The sequence below is a fragment of the Mirounga angustirostris genome, unplaced genomic scaffold (genome assembly GCF_029215605.1).
Source record: "Mirounga angustirostris isolate CCGP_5_RB_7025 unplaced genomic scaffold, mMirAng1.0.hap1 SCAF_12, whole genome shotgun sequence".
NCBI classification, from domain to species: domain Eukaryota; kingdom Metazoa; phylum Chordata; class Mammalia; order Carnivora; family Phocidae; genus Mirounga; species Mirounga angustirostris.
In genome coordinates, this window is record NW_026991720.1 from 77,751,862 (window position 1) to 77,773,080 (window position 21,219).

Consider the following 21,219-nt stretch of genomic DNA (forward strand, 5'->3'; position numbering starts at 1 on the left):
GGATTTTTTGAAATGGAAGTTATATTCAGATATTTTTAGCAAATCCTGGATATAATTTCATTATTTCACTGCTGCTCTCTCCTTAATAATCTACTCTTTCTGTTCAGCTCCATTTTGTGGGCTACTATTGTTCAGTTTTCCTGTTTATTGTGATCTACCAAGCACAGTGCTTGACACATAATAGATGTTCAATTAATGTAATTCTCACTTCTTACAGTTTCTATTAGAGTGCATCTTTTCCCCAAGTTTTCTCTCTCCTGTCTAGTCTACCAAAATACTTTTTCCCACACTTCATTCTGTATATAATTGGGCTGACGTTATTCACATTTCTGGGCTTCATCATATTTGTAATTTAAAGACAATGTCAAGGGCGCCTGGGTGGCTCAGTTGGTTAAGCGACTGCCTTCGGCTCAGGTCGTGATCCTGGAGTCCCAGGATCGAGTCCCGCATCGGGCTCCCTGCTCGGCAGGGAGTCTGCTTCTCCCTCTGACCCTCCTCCCTCTCATTCTCTCTGTATCTCATTCTCTCTGTCTCAAATAAATAAATAAAATCTTTAAAAAAAAATAAAAATAAAGACAATGTCAACTTCAACTGCACTTTCGAAATACTAAAGGCCCAGTGACTATATTTCAAAACAAATATGTTAGGCAATTTTTTGGAAAAGCTATCAAATCCATAATTCTTTTTTCTCTGTGGCGTTATTCCAATATTTATTCCTGAAGTGAGAAGTCCCAACTAATTAGACCCAGTGTTTTTTCTTCTCACGTATCTCTTTACTTATCCACTTGTCCCAATCTATATTAGGAAGGAAGACAAAGTGCAGAGGTAAAAGCCTATTTTTAAGTTTTCAAACTTTTCCCCTGAGTTCCCTTGAGAAGTAGGGCTCAAAATTATAGAGATGCTGTTCCTTTTGAGATAAAAGGAGATACTGTTACCCCACATGGTGAATAAATCATAATAAATCTAAGACATAGGACAAGATGAGCATTAGCAAGAGACCAGAGAGCAAGTTTGGAGAATGAGGATTAGCCAATTGCTCCCTAATGTCAAACCAAGATCCAGTAGAAATAATCATTCTGGCATCTGACAGAGGAAGTCAAAGGTCAGGATTTAATGTCGCCATCCTCTGATTTCCCAACTTCATTGAGCAGGTGCTTAATAAAGCATGATTATTTGTTATGTTTAAAGAGTTCAGAGCAAAGTAAGATGTAGAGTGATTACCAGCTCTGTTATTCTGGTGAGAACACTGTAACCTTTTTGTTAATGACAGTTATGTTGAGGTCATCACTTTGTCAGAGTTGATTTCTTTCCCTTCAAGTATGGAATGCAAAAATACTATATTACATGAAACTTCTAATGTCACTGAAGAGTCTTCAGTGATTATAAAGAAGAAGAAAGAATTTAAGGTCAGCAGAAAGAGCCTTGAATGACTGGTGATTAGATAACAACATGTTTTACTGAGGCTTCTAAGTGCAAAGGTTGTGTAAAGGTGGCAGAAATTTTCACACAACCACCACAATTTATTTGTAGAAAGAAAGAGAGAATGAGAGAAAGAACGAGAGAGAGAGAGAGATCTTTTCACAGCAAGTATAATTATGCTGTCTGTAAAGTTTTGGTTAGTGAGAATGTTATTGAACATAACAAACATAACATCAGGAGTTTAAAACGTTGCTTACGAGGCCCATTTCCTTCTCCCCATCTCTCACTCTCTTTTTGTTCTTAGAAATCATTTAAGTCAACAAATTTAGTATTTAAACAATTAGAAAGGGCAGAGGTTCAGGAATCAGAATAACTGCCTGGGTTTGAATCCCAGGTGCCCCACTTAATGAGGCAACCTGTTGGGCATATTTCTTAACCTCTTGTATCTCTGTTATGTTGAAATAATTGTACACAATTACGAGAATGAACAGTGACAATCTTTGTAAAATAAATGCTTGTTGAAAACCTAACCCCCACTCAAGCACACTAATCGCCATGCCTCCTGGTACTTATGCCCTTGTGAATTTCCCTTCCACCTTGAATCTGTGCTGGCTCTGTGACTCACTTTAAACCACAGCATGAAGGAGAAGTGACACTGCACAAGTCTCAGATCTAAGCCTTAAGAAGGCCTGGAAGTTTCTACATTTGTGTCTTTGGGGTTCCTGAATGACCATGCATGAAATGCGGCTACTGTGCTAGAGGGACCGTATGGAGAGACCACATCACAGGAAGAGGGCACTGGTGGAGGGAGAGGCCCTGAGACGACCTGGAAGGAGAGCGAGTCCTGGCCATGCCAGTATCCCAGCCCAGGCCAGCCTTTCAGCTCTCCCAGCCAGAGAGCCAGGCCTGTGGTATGGCCATGACTGATGTGTCAGCCTCAGGGGCTCTCTAACACCATCAGCATGGGAGACATAAAGCAAGACCAGAAAATGACTTCCAGATATATATTCCAGATATATTCCGCTTCAACTCTTTGTGTTGTCTACAGTATTGTTAGTGGATTGTAGAGCTGTCAGGCACCTCTGTCTTTTCTAGTACTACACAGAAACATATTGCCAAAAAAAGATTGCAATATATGGTATTAATTTTTATATCAATGACTTATTGAAAATGTTTTGGATATATTAGGTTACATAAGATGAAATGTATTATTAATACTAATCTCACCTATTTGCTTGTACTTTTTGAAATTTGACTTCTAAAAAATTAAAATTATACAAGTGGTTTGCATTTTATTTCTTTTTGATGGAACTGTTATAAAGGATTAAATGTAGAATTGTTTCTAGAGTAGACTTCATTTTTTAGAACAGTTTTAGATCCCATATACCTCACACCCAATTTCCACTAACATTTTATATTAGTATGGTTCATTTTTTACAATGAATAGACCAATACTGATATATTATCATTAACTAAAGTCCATTCTTTATTCAGATTCCCTTAGTTATCGTATAATGTCCTTTATCTATTCTAGGATCCTATCCAGGATACCATATTACATTTAGTTGTTGTGCCTTCTTAGACTTTTTGGCTGTCACTGCTTCTCAAACATTCTTTGTTTTTGATGACTATAGCAGATTGAATGGTGACCCTTAAAATATTTTTTCATGTCCCAATCCCCAGAGCCTGTGAATGTGACTTTATTTGGAAATAGAGGTTTTATGTAATTAATATATAATTAAGCTAAGGGTCTTCAGATGAGATTGTCCTGGATTATGGGGGTGAGCTCTCCATCGAATGACAAGTGTCCTTATAAGAGACAAATAAAGGAGAGATATACAGATAGAAGAAGAAATGTGATCACAGAGATGGGATTGATGCATCCACAAGCATGAAAATGCCAACAAGCACCAGAAGCTGGAAGAGTCAAGGGACAGAATCACTCCTAGAACCTCTGCAGAGAGCACAGCCCTACCAACACATTTGGAAAACAATGACCTTGACACCTTTGATAGTACTAGTCAGGTATTTTCTCCAGTGCCCACTATTGGACTTTGTCTGGTGTTTTTCTCATAGTTAGACTGGGGATATGCGTTCTTGGAAGGAAGATCACAGATATGAAGAGCTATTTTCTCATGTTGAATCAAATATACATGCTGTCAACATGATTTACCCCTGTTGATGTTGACCTTGATCCTCTGGATCAGAAAGTGTTTCTCTACTATGAAGTTACTCTCCCCCACACACACTTTTTTCCATATTGTAACCTTTGGGAGGAATTTTGACAAGTCTAATTAAAACTTATAATCAACTGGAAAGGAAGAAATAGCCATGAAAGCTGCTGAGAGGGAGCATAGACACTGGTCACTACTGGTCAAAGAGAAAAACAGATCAATAGCAACCATGGTGCAAAACAATGGAAAACTAGGGGAGACCTTTACTCCTCTGAAATAAGAAGAAATAAATACAGAAGAGGTATGGAGACAGAAATATTGACTAGGTAATGCAAAGGAAAGTTAAAGACCTCATAGATAAAGGCCTTTTCTTAAGAAAGTAAAATTCAGCTCAATTAAACAAACACCGAAACTTATTATATACCAGACACTGAAGAATCTAAATTTAGCAAGATTTAGTTTCTGTCTTAAGATATTTACCATTTGAAAATGAAGGATATCATATGAATAAGGTATAAAAATAAATACAGCAATGGAGGGATATTTTTAAAGGGCAATAGAAAAGTAGCATTCACATCCATCTAAAACTCAGGCAAGTTTCCAAAGATCAGCTGGTATTTGAGAGAAAAACCACTAAACCACAAAAACTGACATGGTAGCATGACCTAAAAATAATTGTCAAAATAGTTCTCAACTTTGCAGGTTCTGAAATGCTGTTTGTCACTCACCCAGAATTGATTAGACTTGGAGATGAAATTCAAGCCAAGAAAAAATCATAAAAATATAAACCAGAAAGAAAAGTATTAATTATTTTGGTAACTAAAACTATCAGACAAGCTCTATGTGGAAAAATTTTATGAAAAATTTAAGTGATAAAAGATTGTTTGATGACCTTGAATGGGAGAATGGGGTATTAGTTATTTACATGGATTCAATGTGTAAAGGCATTAACCTGGCAAGCTTCAGTTCCATGGTCTATAGAAAATGAGAATAGAAATAGCTCCTTATATCAAAGGACCAAATGAAGTGAGGCATGCTTAGCACAGGGCCTGGAACATAATAAACTCTCGGGAATTATTGTCATTACTATGACCATTATTATTTGTTCAGTCATCAAGTTCCTTCCCCATCAGGTTTCCTTCAATAAGGCACCCTGCTCATATTCATTTATACTCCTCTAGCAGGTAACAAAGTGTTTGTCACCAAGAAAAAACGAAATATGTGAGCTTATTCTACTGAATTATAGAAGACTTGATTGTTTCAAGGAGCAAGAAGTGGAAGTACTTTAGAGGCTGATAGAAACAAGGTGCTTCAAACCAATTTGGTCTTTTGAAAAAAATTAAAAATGAAGATATTTATCCATTAAAAATGTCTTATTAAAAGCCATCTATCTTAATGCTTACGAATATATACATTTAAAAGATGTAAACATGACACAACTACAAATTTCCTTTGCAGCAGTACTATGTCCTGTTCTTGATTAAATGGAAAGAATTAAAGACAAACATGAGGGGGTGGGGGTTGGGGTGGTTGTGGTTTGGAGACTTAGTTGTTATTTATAAGTAAAAAATGGAAGAGAAGGTGTCATAAACTGAAACTAGGGAGGTCTAATACTAACTAAGTCACAGGGTTGTCCCCATGGACTGAGTTAAGCCCCTTACAACTTCTCTGTTTTATTTTCTCCATCTGTTTTACCAGGCTATTGAGAGGATTATTTAGTTAATGTTGAAGACTATATTTATCAATTCCACAAAATGTCTGTTATTTAATGATGAGAGAACACTAAACGACGCTGTGGGAGTATCACCAGGGCTAGCAACAGCGTTATTGTCAGTTGAGTCCTTCAGAGACCCACAGGACAAAATATGATATGCAGTTCTCAAGCATTTGGAATTGTGTTTCAATAATTATTTCTCCTTCTTACTCCCCAAGTCAATTGGGTTTACTACTTTGTGGGCTTGACAAGCAATTTGTTTTTTATGACGGTAGAATTTTTGAGTGGTCTCAACATTATCCCCCAAATGATTTCTTTAAACAGAAATTACAGTGACACAATGCACTACAAAGTGATAACCTTTTTTTCTGCCTTATCTCAGAATGTGAATGCTTCACTGTAACTCCTATCAAAGAGCTTTTCTCTTTTCCTTTAGTGAAAGAAACAGTCTCATTTTTTAGTAACCTGATCCTAAACTACAGACTGGGAAGCCCTCAATCTATCACATTTAAATACAATTTCTCTGTAGGATATACAATACTGAGGTTAAACCCTGAATAAGAGATAATAACGTATTGCTGAGTACTTCAAGGAGAAAAGCATTTCCTTTGTGAATCAGCATTTATAAACAGTCTGCTTTTAACAATTCCATAATAGATATCATTCTGAGTCAGCTTTAGCATACTTTTGATTTCTAGTTAAAGAATATAATCTCACTACCTTGTAACGTGCAACTACAGTACAAACCTTAGAACCATGGGAAGAATAATATTCCGAGACACTCTTATTCAGCATACAATATGTCGGTCTTACAATAAGGTCTAGTAAATAAAATCCCCACTAAAATGAAACCTCCATATGAAATAAATCAATTCTTTCGGGTCAGTAGGGTAGCATTTGGTAAATTACCTCTGTTTCTTCCTTCCACGAGAGATTGCTATTACTTCACGTATGTGGGCTAGTAATGCTCACTATGCATCAAACTCTTCTGAATTACTCTAAGGATCATGCCCGGTTTGAGTAAGACTGAAAATATTATTAATGGATAATTTAGACTTCAGGTCTGAGGCTAGATTCATGCTGTTACTCGGTCAGGATACTGGCACTTTCCCTTCTTTAATTTATGTTTGCACAACAGTGACATGAGCTAAGCTTGAATATCCTTCCAGAAATCTGGCCTATATTCCTCTTTGTGTGGGTTTAATTTGCACCCTTCTTAGTATTTTTGTGTATTACAGTTGCTTTCATACCAGGTTGAATAGAATTCAGACACGATTGAAAGGAGTTCCATTTTCATAATTCAAAATTAATCATGCCCCAGCAACATGAATGTAGCTCTCTGGGCGGTAATCCTGAAGTTAATGTTCTCCCTTGAAAATGAAAACACTCATTTATGATCTTTATTGAAAGTTATCATGTCTACAGAGTGCGTGTTTGGCATGACTTTAGAATGTGGTTCCAGTAATTTCTACTGTGCTCCATGTTAATCATGTTAATGCAGGGACTCAATTTCATGTCAGAATCATAAACAGAGCTGGAGTCCGGATGCTTTTTAATGTGGAGGAAGGTGGTGGTAAAGGAGGTGTTGGGGCAGGGTCATTCCCAAAGGAAGTTTCATAGAAGGTGGACGCTAAAAGATCCAGTGACCTGACTGCTTAACATCTCTTGTCTTTTTTCCCCTCTGTACTAGCGATGGGGCTTGTAGTAGATAAACACTTATTTGAATTGACAATCACTCCTGGAAAAATTAGGAAACTCCCCCAATGAGCTTCAATATAAATTTCACATTTCAGCATCCTCCATTACTGCTGCCTTCTCCAATCAACCAGTTCTCCTTTCTCCCCACCTCCTTCATCCCACCTTGTGGCTCCTGCCTCCTGCCAAACCCCCAAACTGGCCGTGGATCCTAGCACAAAACTCAGCTCTGGATCGTCATTCACATGTCAGTGATTATTTGAATGGACTGGAGGTTGACTACAAAATTTCACACTCGTTTGAATTACTGTGTGGAGGAGGCGGTTTTCTAGGCAACATTCACGTGTCCCTTAATAATTTGAACTAAAGGTAGTGGTAGGTGAGTTATGAGGTCGCTGCTCACTCCCGCTTGTAAGAAAACCAGTCCCATTTGTGACTTCACATATGATAAACTCCTTCTGCCCCTGTTGCCTTGCTAGATTGGGTCAGGGATGGACACCTAAGATGTGGCAAATCAAATTAGCTCTTTGGGGAATTAAAACTTGAAAATCAGGGCACCTGGGTGGTGTAGTCAGTTAAGCATCGGACTCTCGGTTTCGACTCAGGTCATGATCTCAGAGTTGTGGGATCAAGCCCCACCTGGGGCTCTGCCCTCTGCCCAGAGTCTGCTTGAGATTCTCTTTCTCTCCCCTCTGCCCCTCCCACCCCCCTCAAATAAATAAATAAATCTTAAAAAAATAAACTTGAGACTCAAAGAGGGAATTAATTAGTGTGGGGAACAAAACTGGAAAAAAAAAAAAAAGCCAAGGAGAATAATGTATTAAAGGCAGCATTTCCTGAAGTCCTTCTGTGAGTGGATGAATAAAGGGAAGTCAGTCTGTAAAGAGCAAAAGAAAATGAAGCAAGTATGTTGAAGAAGATAAAGATGAGAGTTTCTTTTGTGAATCTAGGAAGTAGAATATGCTCTTAATTACTTTTCGATTCTTCTGAGGCCTGGCTTTCATCTTGTGTGTGGGTTTTACAAGACACTCATAAAGTTCCCTGTTCTCTTTCTGCCCCAGAGCAAGTTTTTTCCTAGTGCTCTTCTGTACTTTCTTGTTCTCCCTCCCTCCCTCCATCTGTTTCTCATCCTCTCTGCCTTTCTCTTTTTCTCTCTCTGTCTCTCAAGCTTGTTGTCCCCCTCCCTTTCACTCATTCTTTGGCAATCTCTCTCTATTTCTCCCTCCGTCTCAGTTTCTTACTCTCCATCTCTGTCTAAACTTGAATTACTCTAGATTTATTTTCCTTGCAGTTAGGTTGGATGATGAAGTGTTTAAGCACCTTGGTAGGACCAGTGGGCAGTCCAAGTTTATTTATAAGTGCATATTGTGTTTGGGGGGATTTCCTCTGTGTCCCTTAAATTACATCCGCTTTACCTGAGTGCCTGTAAGAATAGCATTGGCAGTAATGCTCTCTAAAAACACTGGCTATTAGAGGCTCTGCTGGCCTAATTTGAAAAACAGTGTGAACTGTTAACAAAGCTATGATCTATTTCCAGACATGAGAATGGAATCTGTGAGGTCGGAGAAGCCTGGAGTTATTACTGGTAAATCATTGGTATACTTTTTAACGATGTACTGATAGGGGTGCCAGTCCCTTCAACAATACTCCTTTGGTATTTCCAAACTCTCCAAGCCTTCTCACAAAGGCCCTTCTGAAATCATGGAGTAGAAGGGAGATGTGAATGTAGAAATTTGGAATTCAATCTTTTGGGAATTCACTGAATATAAAGGAGTGTGGCCTCTTCCAACTATTTTAAAGTCTGAAGACAATATAGGAGAAATGGACCCTCACCTTCTGCTTGGAGCTATAGTTTCACATGTGGTCATTTTAATGAGACTCAGTTATCACCTGACTAAAAAAGTAATTGTCCTAAATGACTTAAGGTTATTCCCTTATCTTTACCCCAAGTAATTACTCAGTTATGTTGTTCCTCTTGGATGATATATTATCTCAAAAATATGCATTACTTTTGGAAGAGTTTGTAATGTTACATATACATGTTAAACTATAATAAAACTAAACTTGTGTTCCCACCAACCTTGTGTTTAAGAAATAGAACACTCAATATGTGGAATATAAGCAATAGCATGGAGGACCATAGGAGAAGGGAGGGAAATCCAAAGGGGGAGAAATCAGAGAAGGAGATGAACCATGAGAGACTATGGACTCCAGGAAACAATTGAGGGTTTTGGCAGGGGGGGAGGGGCATGTAACAGGGTGATGGGTATTGAGGAGGGCGCGTGCTGTGATGAGCACTGGGTGTTATACTTAACTAATGACTCATTGAACACTACATCAAAAACTAATTATGTACTATACAGTGGCTAACTGAACATAATAAAAAAAGATACAATTTAAAAAAAAAAAGAAATAGAACACTCAAACATAACATAAGCTCCTTTCGTACCCTTGGTATAAATTGCACTCTTTCCTTTCAATTCATTTTCTTCTCCTTCCTTCACCACTCCCCGCCCATATTTCCTTCCCTAGGACCCACAGACAAAGAATAAGTAAAGAGTATTTGTCCTTGCCTTGTTCTTATCTATTGTTTACAGCTTTTTACCATTGAATAACTTTATTCTAAGTTTTTCATTGATGTTTTTAAACAGAATGGAAAAATTCACTTATATTCCTGGTTTACTGAAAGCTTTTTGTCATGAATGGAGATTGAATTTTGACTACTGGTTTTTTTTTCCTACATCTGTTGAATGATGATATAATTTTTCTTTATTCTGTATCAGACAATGACTATACATTCTAGCTTCTAACCCATAATTCTCATGGGAGAGAATCTGATCAGGCCAGTGTCAGGTGTGAATGTGGGTCCAGCCAACTGCAACCCAGCGGGGGAGACAGATTGGTTCATGTACATCATTGCCCATCCAGTAGAGACTATGCCCAGTAATCAAGGATGTGGCATGTCCAAAGCATATGTAGTGACGAGAAGATAATTGTTATATACCTCTTATATGCCTTCTTTGTTGGTGTCTTAACTTTATTTATTTGATATTTCCTCCTCCATCTAAAAGCGTTTATTCAGTTAATAAAAGATGAATGCAAAATGTCATTAGCATTCATTAAATGCTTATAAAAAAGACACAAAAGAAAACAACTCTAAAAATAGAATCAATAAGCCATCAGAAAGCCATTCTTTTAAAAGTATTTTTTTCAAAATCTTTAAAAAAAATGAAAGTATTTTTTTTCTTTCTTTCTCTATGTTTTACTATTGAAAGGGCATATAAGATTCTTCTTGCTAGATAAGGCTAAACTTTTAAACTAATTCATATTTAATCACTCATCATAAAAGAGATTATCATAAATTGGTAATTTTTTATTATATCTTTTGGCACAATGCTTAATTTGACATTAACTGACAGTTATTCTACTAAATAAATTGGTATTTTTTTTAAAGGATTCAGTAACAATGTAATAAACTTGAATGCATCTATGCCTGGATGATAAATACGTTACTGATGTAATAATACAGCAAATGAGGGAGCATTGTGCAGGTTTTGGCTAGGTGGAAAAAAAGGAATAGTGAAAAGAACTGTACAAAATATGGAAGTCAATGATTTGACATTCTCCTATATATGCTTGAGGGATTGGGGAGATTTTCTATCAATCAGACATTTCCAAAATAAAGCCACCTATCAATTACCAATCAAAATGCTAAGAATTTTTAACTTAATGAAGTAACTTACTGGGAACTTAGCTTTAACTGTCAATATTTGAATTGTTATTAGCCTCGCTCATTTTAGTTTAGAAAGCAACTTTCTAATAAGACTTTATAATGGCAAGATGGGAGGTGGAAATTTATGCAATCTTCTGTGTGTACAATTCACTTGCTTCTTGGTATAAGATGTGGAGGAAAGTAATATTTCAGCCAAATTGTTACTAAACAAATCTGTAACTATTTTTATATCCAGAAACTGGATATACAAATGGACAGTGGCCACATCATATATGACAATACAACTCTGACCCATCATCTGAACAACCAGCAGGAAAGGCAAACCAGTCTCTGCAACAGTCAGCCCAGAACAGATGGAACTTGGTGGATGGGACTCAGTCAATGACGGCCAGCCAGCATCCCTAATTTTTGCCCATGCTCCCAACTTAGGACCAACTAGTGCATGTCAAATGTGCTCCTCAAACCAACCACACAGGATACTCTACTTCTAGTTAACCTCCCCCTAGCTTGCCCATGCCACAACCTTCAATTAAAGTTTATATGAAGCCTTCCCTCTTCCCTGCCCCCCCCCCATAAAGCTTCCCATTCTCATGACTGCCTTTGAGGCTTTGCCAAACCCAAGAGGTGGTGGCTGACTCTCTTGTTATAGCAAGCTCTGAATAAATAGCCTCTGTTTGTTCTCATTTGGTGGTCTTATTTGGTGGTCTTTGCTTATTTCCACAGCATATTTTTTCTGTACCAAGGTACATTAAGTATTCACTTTAAAACTTAGTAGTTGAACAGTTCATTCTAATTTCAAAAATATTTAAAATATTCCATGATATCTTTGAAAAGATACCTAAGTATAGTGGTAGACTCATTGCATGCATTGTCTATTTTCAGTGACGCTCATTCAAATAAACCTCCATCAATGAAGAGAATGACAACTGAGTAGTAATGGACAAGATAGATATCTCAACACATTTCTGAAAGACAGGCAAGTTACCTGACAGTTAATGCAGAGGAGGTCACAGCCTGGTATATAGCACAAAAGAAGCATATTTTCTCTGAAGAATCACAAAGAGTTTGAACAAAGAGTTTTAAAATCAGATACTTTTTTCCTAGAGAAATTAAATTAATTTTGCTAAGAAAACTAGAGGATCTAATGCCCCAAAGTAGAGATCCTAGAGATGCTTTTATTCTGGATTTTCAAATTTTCAATAGCACATAACCAGCTCTCTGCCTTCATACTCTAAAACGTCACTAATCAAGGAGCTACATCTAACATAGAGTTTCTAACAGGCATAGCCAAATGGGGAATTCTGCTTCTTAGCAAGATGTAATAGGTCTGGGTAAGACCAGAGTTTCCATTACCACAAATAGCTTAAATCACAAAGCTTATATTTGTAAGCCATCAGAATGCTGTGGAGGGAAAGAAGTCCTATCTGGCTAAAATTCCTCAGATGGGACCATCATTCAGACATGAGCTAACAATAGGCAGCTCATTTCCTTTGATGTTTGGTGATTCTGAGGATGGACTTAAGACACAGTTTTGACCCAAGCGAAGGGCCTCTACAAGAGGGGGAAGAGAAACCCAGCAAGGCTTTAAGCAGCTGCACAGAGAGGAAGTAACAATACTGGATATTTGAAGGGCCCCAACTGAAGGCTGAGTTTGTGAAGAATGTGCTGAAGTCAAGCAACGTCCTGGGGAGGGTCTGAAAATAAGAGATGTAAAAGATGAAAGCCGTGGAGGGAATGGTGAATTGACACTGTATGCCCGTAATCACTTTTCTCCTTGAGACACTTTCTGATGTTGGATAATATCTGGTGGCTGAGGAAGCTGAGGATCTAGGCTTGACATCTGGCAGAATGTTGCTTTTCAAGGCAGAGATTTAGACAGTCATATTACTGACTACGTGTGACGTTTGAAGAGTCCCAGTCTCAGTAAGTTACAGAAGTAAGGTACAAACTATGACTCAATAGGCGGTGCCATAAACATTTTTAAAAATTGTAAGTTTTTGACAATATATACGGTCAGAAACTAAAGGGACATGTATAGATCAGGGTGGAAGGAATATAATGTTGGATCGACCTAAATGTATTGATATCAGCGCATTAAGCAGAGATTCTGAATTCAGTGTGTTAGTTGAAACACTGGGAATGGCTTTAACAGTTTGCTTGGTTGATCTACACCAAATTAAATTGAAATTTCAGATCTTCCTTGGTGTATTATAAAGGCAAGTATGCAAAAGCTCTTGAAGATTGGAATCCTAGAGTAGATTTATCATTTAAGACCTTCTCAACCATCCCCTTAGTATGTCCCTGGAAGAGTCTAGAGGATACTGTCATTATAGAGCCTTTCAGAAAAACCTTGTTGTGGGGAGTCCTGGAGTCCTTGAGGATGTCTCTAGACGCTGTTCTCCATAGGCTAAAAATACAATCAGAATGCCATTGAATGGGACTCTCTGAATTCAGTGTGGATGGTGTTCACCTCGCATGGCAGAAACCAACTGGTGACATTTAATCACCAGAGCAAAGGTCAGTGTGGTTACTCTAATGGGCATCACAGTCAATGCAGTAATTAAAATCATTTGACCTGCAGAGATTTTTGCCATTGGCTAATTGATCATGGTCTCCCTAGATCTAAAATTGATGGCAGCCTACAAAAATCTTACTTGATTTATGTATTTAAAAGAGTTCTAAATCTGGTTAATGTTAATAGAAGTCTGACTTGAATTACCAAAATAGAGTTATAATCCTTCAACCAATTCCCATACTTGATTCAGTTCACAGACTCAGAACTCCCGGAACGTACGGGATGCCTGGGCCCTTTGAGGAAGGACTCTGCTACTCTGCCAAAACCACATTATAAATCTTCCTCCTTCTTCAAAGAACTTGTGGCCATTTTTCAGAGTGACTATGAATTTGGGAATGGGAATAAACTTTTCATGGATTATTGGGTACTGGCTCCAATTCCTAAAGACACCAAACACTACCCTGGCCCATAGGTGGTGTATGGGCTTATGGAAGTTAGGTGATCAATGGAGGTGTAGCTCAAGTCCATCTCATAGTGGGTCAAGTGGGTCCATAAACCCACCCTATTTTTTCCCAAGTCTAGTTCTGCAATTCTTAGTTGGAATAGGTATACTTAACAACTGGCAGAATCCTCACATGAGTACTTTGACCCATGGAGTAGGTGTATGTCATGATACTTCAGCAGACAATGCTCACAGCAGGTGAGGAGGGATGGGTGTCCAGCCAGTCAGGGGGATCGGGGAGAGAAGCCAACAGCATCCACTACTGCAGAGATCACTGAGGCTGGGTAAGGGAGCGGACCCTGACATTTTAAATTTTTACTTAAATTTAGTTTTCATTTTATTTACTTTAAATGTTCATATTGTTCCTTCCCATGTTTGAATTTTATGTCCATATGATATTTTATAAAAAGTTTAAACAATTCAAAGACGAGAAACCGAATTCTCCTTTGATTTTGCTCTTAAAAAGCAAATACAGTAATGGTTTAAAAACATCTTTTTAACAATTCCTATAGTTAAAATTGAGGACACCCACCTTGCAGCCCAAAATGGAAGCCTCCCTCTTCGGAAAATGTGGGAGTAACTGATACCTGTTGGTATCAGTATAATTTCCTAGATTTATGCAAATTCTCATTTCTCCATGTTTCTGTTGACATTTGCATTGTGGCATGAGAGCCAAAAGGCCTTTGCAGACATAAAATAGAGGCATCATATTAGTGCCGGGGAATGTAGAAACTATTTGGCCCAACTGCCTTATCTTAGAGATTATGTTGAGGACACAGAGGGAGGAAGATGACCTGGCTGAGGTGGCAGATATTTAGAAGAACCAGGATTCACAGCCACTACATTCCAGTGCCCTATTAACATACTTCCCAAATATTTGATGAAAAAGGTTTGTTTAGTTTTATTTTTCTGAAAATCCATAAAAGCCTTACATATCAGGGGAGACAGAAATAAAACTAGAAGAGGCTCATTTTGTTGTGTATCAATATTCACTATTAAGTATAAAAAATATGGAATGATTTAATTTCTAAATTTGTCCTTAGAGTAGGTTTTTATTCCAGAGAAGGGGAAAGAAGAGTGTGGGGAGTTTTAAGACAGGAATTAAAGATTCCCATTGTTGGATGTCAAAAGAGGGGGGCAAGATAGGTGCTTAATTTGAGTCAGAGACAGCTAGTAAGCACTGACTATCATGTAAACAAGTGGTCAGTCCCCAGGACATCAAATAAAGTGAGCGAGAACTTAACCAATAACAAAAGTCTAATAATAACCAAACATAGAAATGTGTTAAACATACTATGTGGCAACATGTATAAAAGTGAATAATATTTTTATAATTTGCTTGCATATATGCAAAATATTTTTGGAAGGCTACAGAGGAGTTGATCATGAATTACCTCTTGACAGGGAATCAATTGGTTGGGAATAAGGAAAGAATGAAGAATTTCCAGTATCTGTTCTTCTTATAGTCTTCAATTTTGAACCATTTAAATATGTTGTTTACTCTAATTTTGAATATTATGGAGAAGTATGATGGATATTACGAATATTATGGACTAACGGTAGAGCTCCAAATTTAAAAGAAAATGACAGTAATAAATAATATTTAATAATAGCTCACGTTTGTTAAGCACATATATATACCAGGCATTTTTACATGCATCACCTCATTCAATCCTTAACATCAATCCCATTTCTCAGATTTTGGGAAACTGAAGTTTGATGAGGTTTTGTTTTTAACTTTTCTATAGGTTTGATCCTGTGTGAAAGAGAGAGAGAGCACTAAGCGTTTACCTTCAATATGAGACTAAGAAATTATTTAAATATCCAGATAAACGTTGCTATACCAATTAGTATTATAATTTCCCCACGTGTTTCTTGGTAAACTGGAAACTTGGTAAACTGGAAACTGCATATTAGTAAATTTACATTTTAGAATTGGACTGAAATTGACTTTCAAATAAAAACGTTCTGCAGTAACTAAGGCATCAAAAGACTGAACTGTGGATCCAGAATCATGTTGATTGCAATTGCAGAGTATGAATATTTTCTCCTGGAGCCATAAAGTTACCCACAGCTGTGGACCTAGAATCACTTCACCCTTGGTGTCTTCCCTGTCTGCCACTGCAAAAACCTTGGAAGCAGAGGGTTGGATGGTGGCACATTGAAAGCCATGTGGAAAGCATTTCCTCACTGACTATTAAGTCTGAGTGTGAGTTTAAGTTCACCCTTTTAAAAGTCTTTATATCATTTAAGATTGTCCAGCATTATACTTTGCACACAGATATCCCCATACAAATTCTACACATAGTTCTAACATTTTATCTTTGTAAGAGAAGCAAACCAACAAACTATGCTTGATCAAACTGGACTCTACATAGTGTTATATTTCTAGAATCCTGCTTTATGTTTTGTTGAGTGTCTGAAAGAACAAATATCTGCTCTTCAAAGGTTGTAAATAATTCCCAAAATATCAAAATGTATATTCTCTTCACACACATCCTGTATTTATGACTCTCTGAGTGCTTCATATTTTTGTGCTAGATATTAGTAAATTTATCTCAATTATTCCACACAGCTTTGAAAAGAAGCTCTCATATTTATGAGTTTTATCATTTTAATTTCCTGATCCTCAACCTATAATTTCAGAATAGATCCCCTTACTCTAGACTAATTACTAATTATTTTAGTAAAAAAAAAAAATTCCTTAATTGACTGTCTTTTTGCATATTCAGATCATATTTGCCTCAATAACAGCATTTATCCTATTTTAAAAGAAGTTCAGAGATAAGACTCATCAAATAAGTGCTGTGTCAAATAAAGTGAGCATAAGTGCATTCTTTTGCCATATGAACTCAAATTGAATTCTATAAATTGTTTTTAGTGACTTATCAGTATGAAACTAGAGCAATTAAGATTCAGGATTGTGTATTTCACATGTCAATAATGTTAGTACAGTAACTATAGCATTCTAATACTGGATGTCATTTCCTAGAAGTACTTTTATTAAAAAGAAACTACAATTTTCAAGAACAAAAGCAAATGTCTCTGACACAATTTCATTTGAAACCCTATATTTTGTGGAATGATGATATAACATATTTAACCTATTCTCTGTGTTACTAGATTTATTTATTTTTAATTTTTTCTAGCAAAAGAACAACTGGCTTTGAAAGTCCACTCTGATGCCTCTCATGTCACTAAAACCCCATTCTACCTGAAAATAATCTAGCACAAGTTCACACCTCACGAAGTCTAATGGCGCTGGAAACATTTAAGTATCTCTTTGTCAGGAAGGAAATGCTATCTTTAATGTACTTCTCTATATACTGTGTCAACTTCATAGTTAAATTATACTATGGACTCAAACCAAGCCCTACTCACGGTCACACCTCTTATCCCTTTATTAACCTTTAGGTTTTTACGATCTGTTAGGCATAGATAAACATCTGCTCGACAGACCAAAATCATACCGAGCCACCTGTCTATTTCAAAGGCTACCAGTAAAAATACCTAGAGTGTATAAACGGCGCCTAGCTTCACGTTGAGATGAACATATTTTCTGTGCACTGCAATCCTCATGACCCTGTTTTCAGCAGCTCATATGGTGGACACCTGTGGCTAGTTGGTTCTGGATTTGGGTGAGGCATACCATCTCAAGTTCAAAGTATGTTGCATTATTTAACAGGAAGAGGGTGCAAATTAACCATGGGAATACCTAATGAAACATTTTAAAAATATACTTGTACACATGTATAAATTTAAATTGGATTAAATTTCCTGGATCCAGGTGATATTAGAGGAGTCTCAAAATTGTTAAAAAGCAATTTAAAGTATTTAAAAATACCTTTAATTTGTCCCATGTATTTCAAGATCTATGTCAAAGGCGATTACTAGCACAAGCTGGGCATGCTATCATTTAAATATTTTTTCATTAAAATTTTCTAGTTTTTTTTCTTGAAGACTCTACCTCAACAATTTTAATTTAGTAATGCAATAAGTAATGCACTCAATAGTCTGGGTCAAATTGAAGACAACAGAGGTAACGTAAGTTCACCCTTAACTAGAAAGAATCTGAATGTCTATCAAATAGTACCTCTGAAACAAATAATGCAATATATGTTAAGAAAAAAAAAAAAGAAGAAGAAGAAGAAGGTAGCGGGAGGGGAAGAATGAAGCGGGGGAAATCGGAGGGGTAGACGAACCATGAGAGAGGATAGACTCTGAAAAACAAACTGAGGGTTCTAGAGGGGAGGGGGATGGGAGGATGGGTTAGCCTGGTGGTGGGTATTGAGGAGGGCACATTCTGCATGGAGCACTGGGTGTTATGCACAAACAATGAATCATGGAACACTTCATCTAAAACTAATGATGTAATGTATGGGGATTAACATAAGAATAAAAAAAAATTCAGCCATTAGAAAGAAGGAAATTCTGCTATTTCTAACAACTTGAATGGACCTTGAGTGCATTATGCTAAGTGAGTTAAGTCAGAGAAAGGTAACTACTATATGATATCACTTATATGTGGAATCTAAAAAAAATAAATAAATAAAGCCAAACTTGTGGGGGAAAAAAAACAAAAAACAAAACAAAAAAACAAATAGTGCCTGGAAATAAGAAAGTTATAGCTAAGAGTCATTATTATTTTATTTTTTCTATGACAAGCTACTGAATTTAGAAACAGTTACAGGCACAAATATAACGTTCATCATATAATTGATGAGTCCATATTATTATATAATAGAGGCAAACAGTATTTAAATCACACCATGAAGCTGAATTGAGTTTTACTTAAAGAAAATATGAACTAAGAGCTAGCTATAAGCTAAGCTTGGGATTGTGTTGTAGTTGGAAAAAAATGTAGTCTCTGTTAACCTTTGGCAACCTTATAAGAGGTACAAAAAACAAAACAAAACAAAACAAAAAAAAACAAAACAAAAAAAACTTTTAGGGAATCATTTTGAATAGGGGCAAGGAAAATGTAAATAGAAGTGGCATTGTCCATTGTTACTATAAATATGTTCTTTTGTTGAATTCCTAATAGGTTATTCTTCAGGCAGTATTCTTTGTAGGCCATGAAGTTTAGAAATTAGAAAAAAAATTAAAATTTCATGAAATGCCATTGATTCTAATATAGGAGTTTTATGCTGTCTTGAATAATAAACGATAGAAATTTGATCTGAAAATGCAATATTAGTTACTGATATTTCCTCCTCATTTTTAATTTTTTTCCCCCTGGAAGAAGAATTCCATTAGAAAAATCTACTAGAGTAGATTTGTTATCAGGACATGACTCCATGATATTTGCTTAGTTTTCAAGTGTCTGAAGAATCTCAGCAGATTTTGAGTATGGCTGCAATGACCAGAAAAGTGTTTGTTCAATGAGCACATTATAAACAGTTTTTAGTATTTTTAATTTACAAACACTTTTTGTGTTCTATTTTTCCATGATTTGAGAGAAATCAAGAAGCTGCTAAAGAGTATATTTTTGGATGCCTCTGAAATCTGATCGTGAGCAATTTAACATTCATCACATTGTGTATCTTTACAGTAAAATTAACATAAGATTTGTAGCTAAAGATAATCTACTTATTGCCTAACCGTATGTAAAGAGTAGATGATTTCTATTGCATTGAATGTCCTATGTCTTTGGCAGATTAAATTTTATTTCATTGTTTTTATAATGATACTAATGAGAATAGTAGGATGGTAAACGGTTTTAAAATAAGATGGAAGCAAAAGATATATAAGCTATTGTATATTTTCATTGGCTTCTACACCTTTCTCTAAAAATAAGATGTGTTATTCATATACATATGTATGTGTATATATATATTCACTACATATTATTCTATATATTCCATATATATCTTTATATTCCATTATAGGTAAAAGACATGCACACATATGGACACAGATTTCATGATTCTTTTTGGCTTAACTGGGTGTTCTCCAGCACTATGATTAAAATATCAGCAAGTAAGATACAATTATGTTGTCAAGGAATCAGCAGGGAACGTGAGATTTGCTACTGCTTCATTACTTCCATAATTCTTGGTGGCTAGCCCTTTAATACAGGTGTTTGTGGTTATCAATCACTGAGAGAATCTCTCGGCTTTTCTCCTCTTTCAATCAACTTTCACTGACTTGTTGATGCAAGGAGCGTGTTTGCCTCAAGCAATTGGCTTAAAAGCACTTGTAATTCAGAGAGGAACACTTCATGTTGTTGCTGTTCAAACATTGCAATTATAACTTTCTGCCAAATTTATGGATGGAGAGAGGAACCGACTTCTGGGTTCCTGGTGGAAATTACTGGTGTCATGAGTAAGTGGAATAGGTAATTTTGAGTTATCAGCACTCTCAGGAAGGTGCATTTCCATTCTTGTTTACCCCTACGTTTGAAATTTGAAGGTACTGTCCTACTGATGACAAGTATTATAGAAGCTGGAATGGGAACAGCTTGTGTAACCAGCATTTCCTCAGACCACACTAAGCTAAGGATTCAGTAGTGTCACAATAATAATGGAAAAAAGCTCAGCTCCAGTTGCAGAACTGTGAGAATTACAGGTTCCTTCAGATCCCTCCCAGCTATTTTAAGCATTTCCTGTTAGGAAGGGGTTTCAAAATCCTCCCAAGAATAACTCCTTGGGATTTCATAAAATATATAGTTACACTTTAAGTGTACTCCTCCTCTGCCAAGACTAGATCCAAGTCTATGGGAACTTAACTTAGGAATAATTTTAGTGCACACTATTCAGGAGTTAATATTTCTGTCTTTCTTCCAAATCTTACAGGATGTCTTCTACTCTCTCTCCTCAGGAAGAGATCCTTCCATCAAGTATCTCCATTCCACATATGCTGGTCCACGTGCTGGGCCCTTTAGATTTGCTGTTAAAGGCATTCTGATATTACAAAACAAAATTTTTAATTGTGTTAAATATATACATAAAATTTACCATTTAAACCATTTTCAGGTGTACAGTTCAGTGACATTAAATACATTCACATTATTGTGCAACCATCACCACCATCCATTTCTGGAACTTTTCAACATTGCAAATTGACACTCTCTACCCATTAAACAAGAACTCCCTGTTCCTTCTGCCCCTCAGCCCCTGAAAAGCACCCTTCTACTTTCTGTTTCTATGAAGTTGACTACTTAGGTAACTCCTATAAGTAGATTCATACTGTATTTGTCCTATTGGGTCTGGCTATTTCGCTTAGCATGATGTCTTCAAGGTTCATCTATGTTGTTACATTTATCAGCATTTCATTCCTTTTTTTTATTATGTTATGTTAATCATCATACATTACATCATTAGTTTTTTTTTTTTTGGTTTTAAAGCAATGACTTCTTTTTTTATTTTTTATTGTTATGTTAATCCCCACACATTACATCATTAGTTTTAGATGTAGTGTTCCATGATTCATTGTTTGTGCATAATACCCAGTGCTCCATGCAGAACG

The 21,219-nt window shown here is 36.5% G+C and overlaps 1 protein-coding gene across 2 annotated transcripts in view; it reads left to right on the forward strand.

Moving 5' to 3' along the window:
• SEMA3D (semaphorin 3D) overlaps window positions 1-21,219 on the forward strand; it is a 271,318-nt gene that overhangs the window by 226,248 nt on the left and 23,851 nt on the right. The window contains exon 18 of one of the 2 annotated variants that reach the window (XM_064575343.1): window positions 10,971-11,367. The exons of the other annotated variant lie outside the window; for it this stretch is intronic. Within the exon in view, the coding sequence (XP_064431413.1) occupies window positions 10,971-11,120 (150 nt within the window). The 3' untranslated portion in view covers window positions 11,121-11,367. Of the gene's footprint in view, window positions 1-10,970; window positions 11,368-21,219 lie in introns of those variants that run through there. 2 annotated transcript variants of the gene reach the window in all.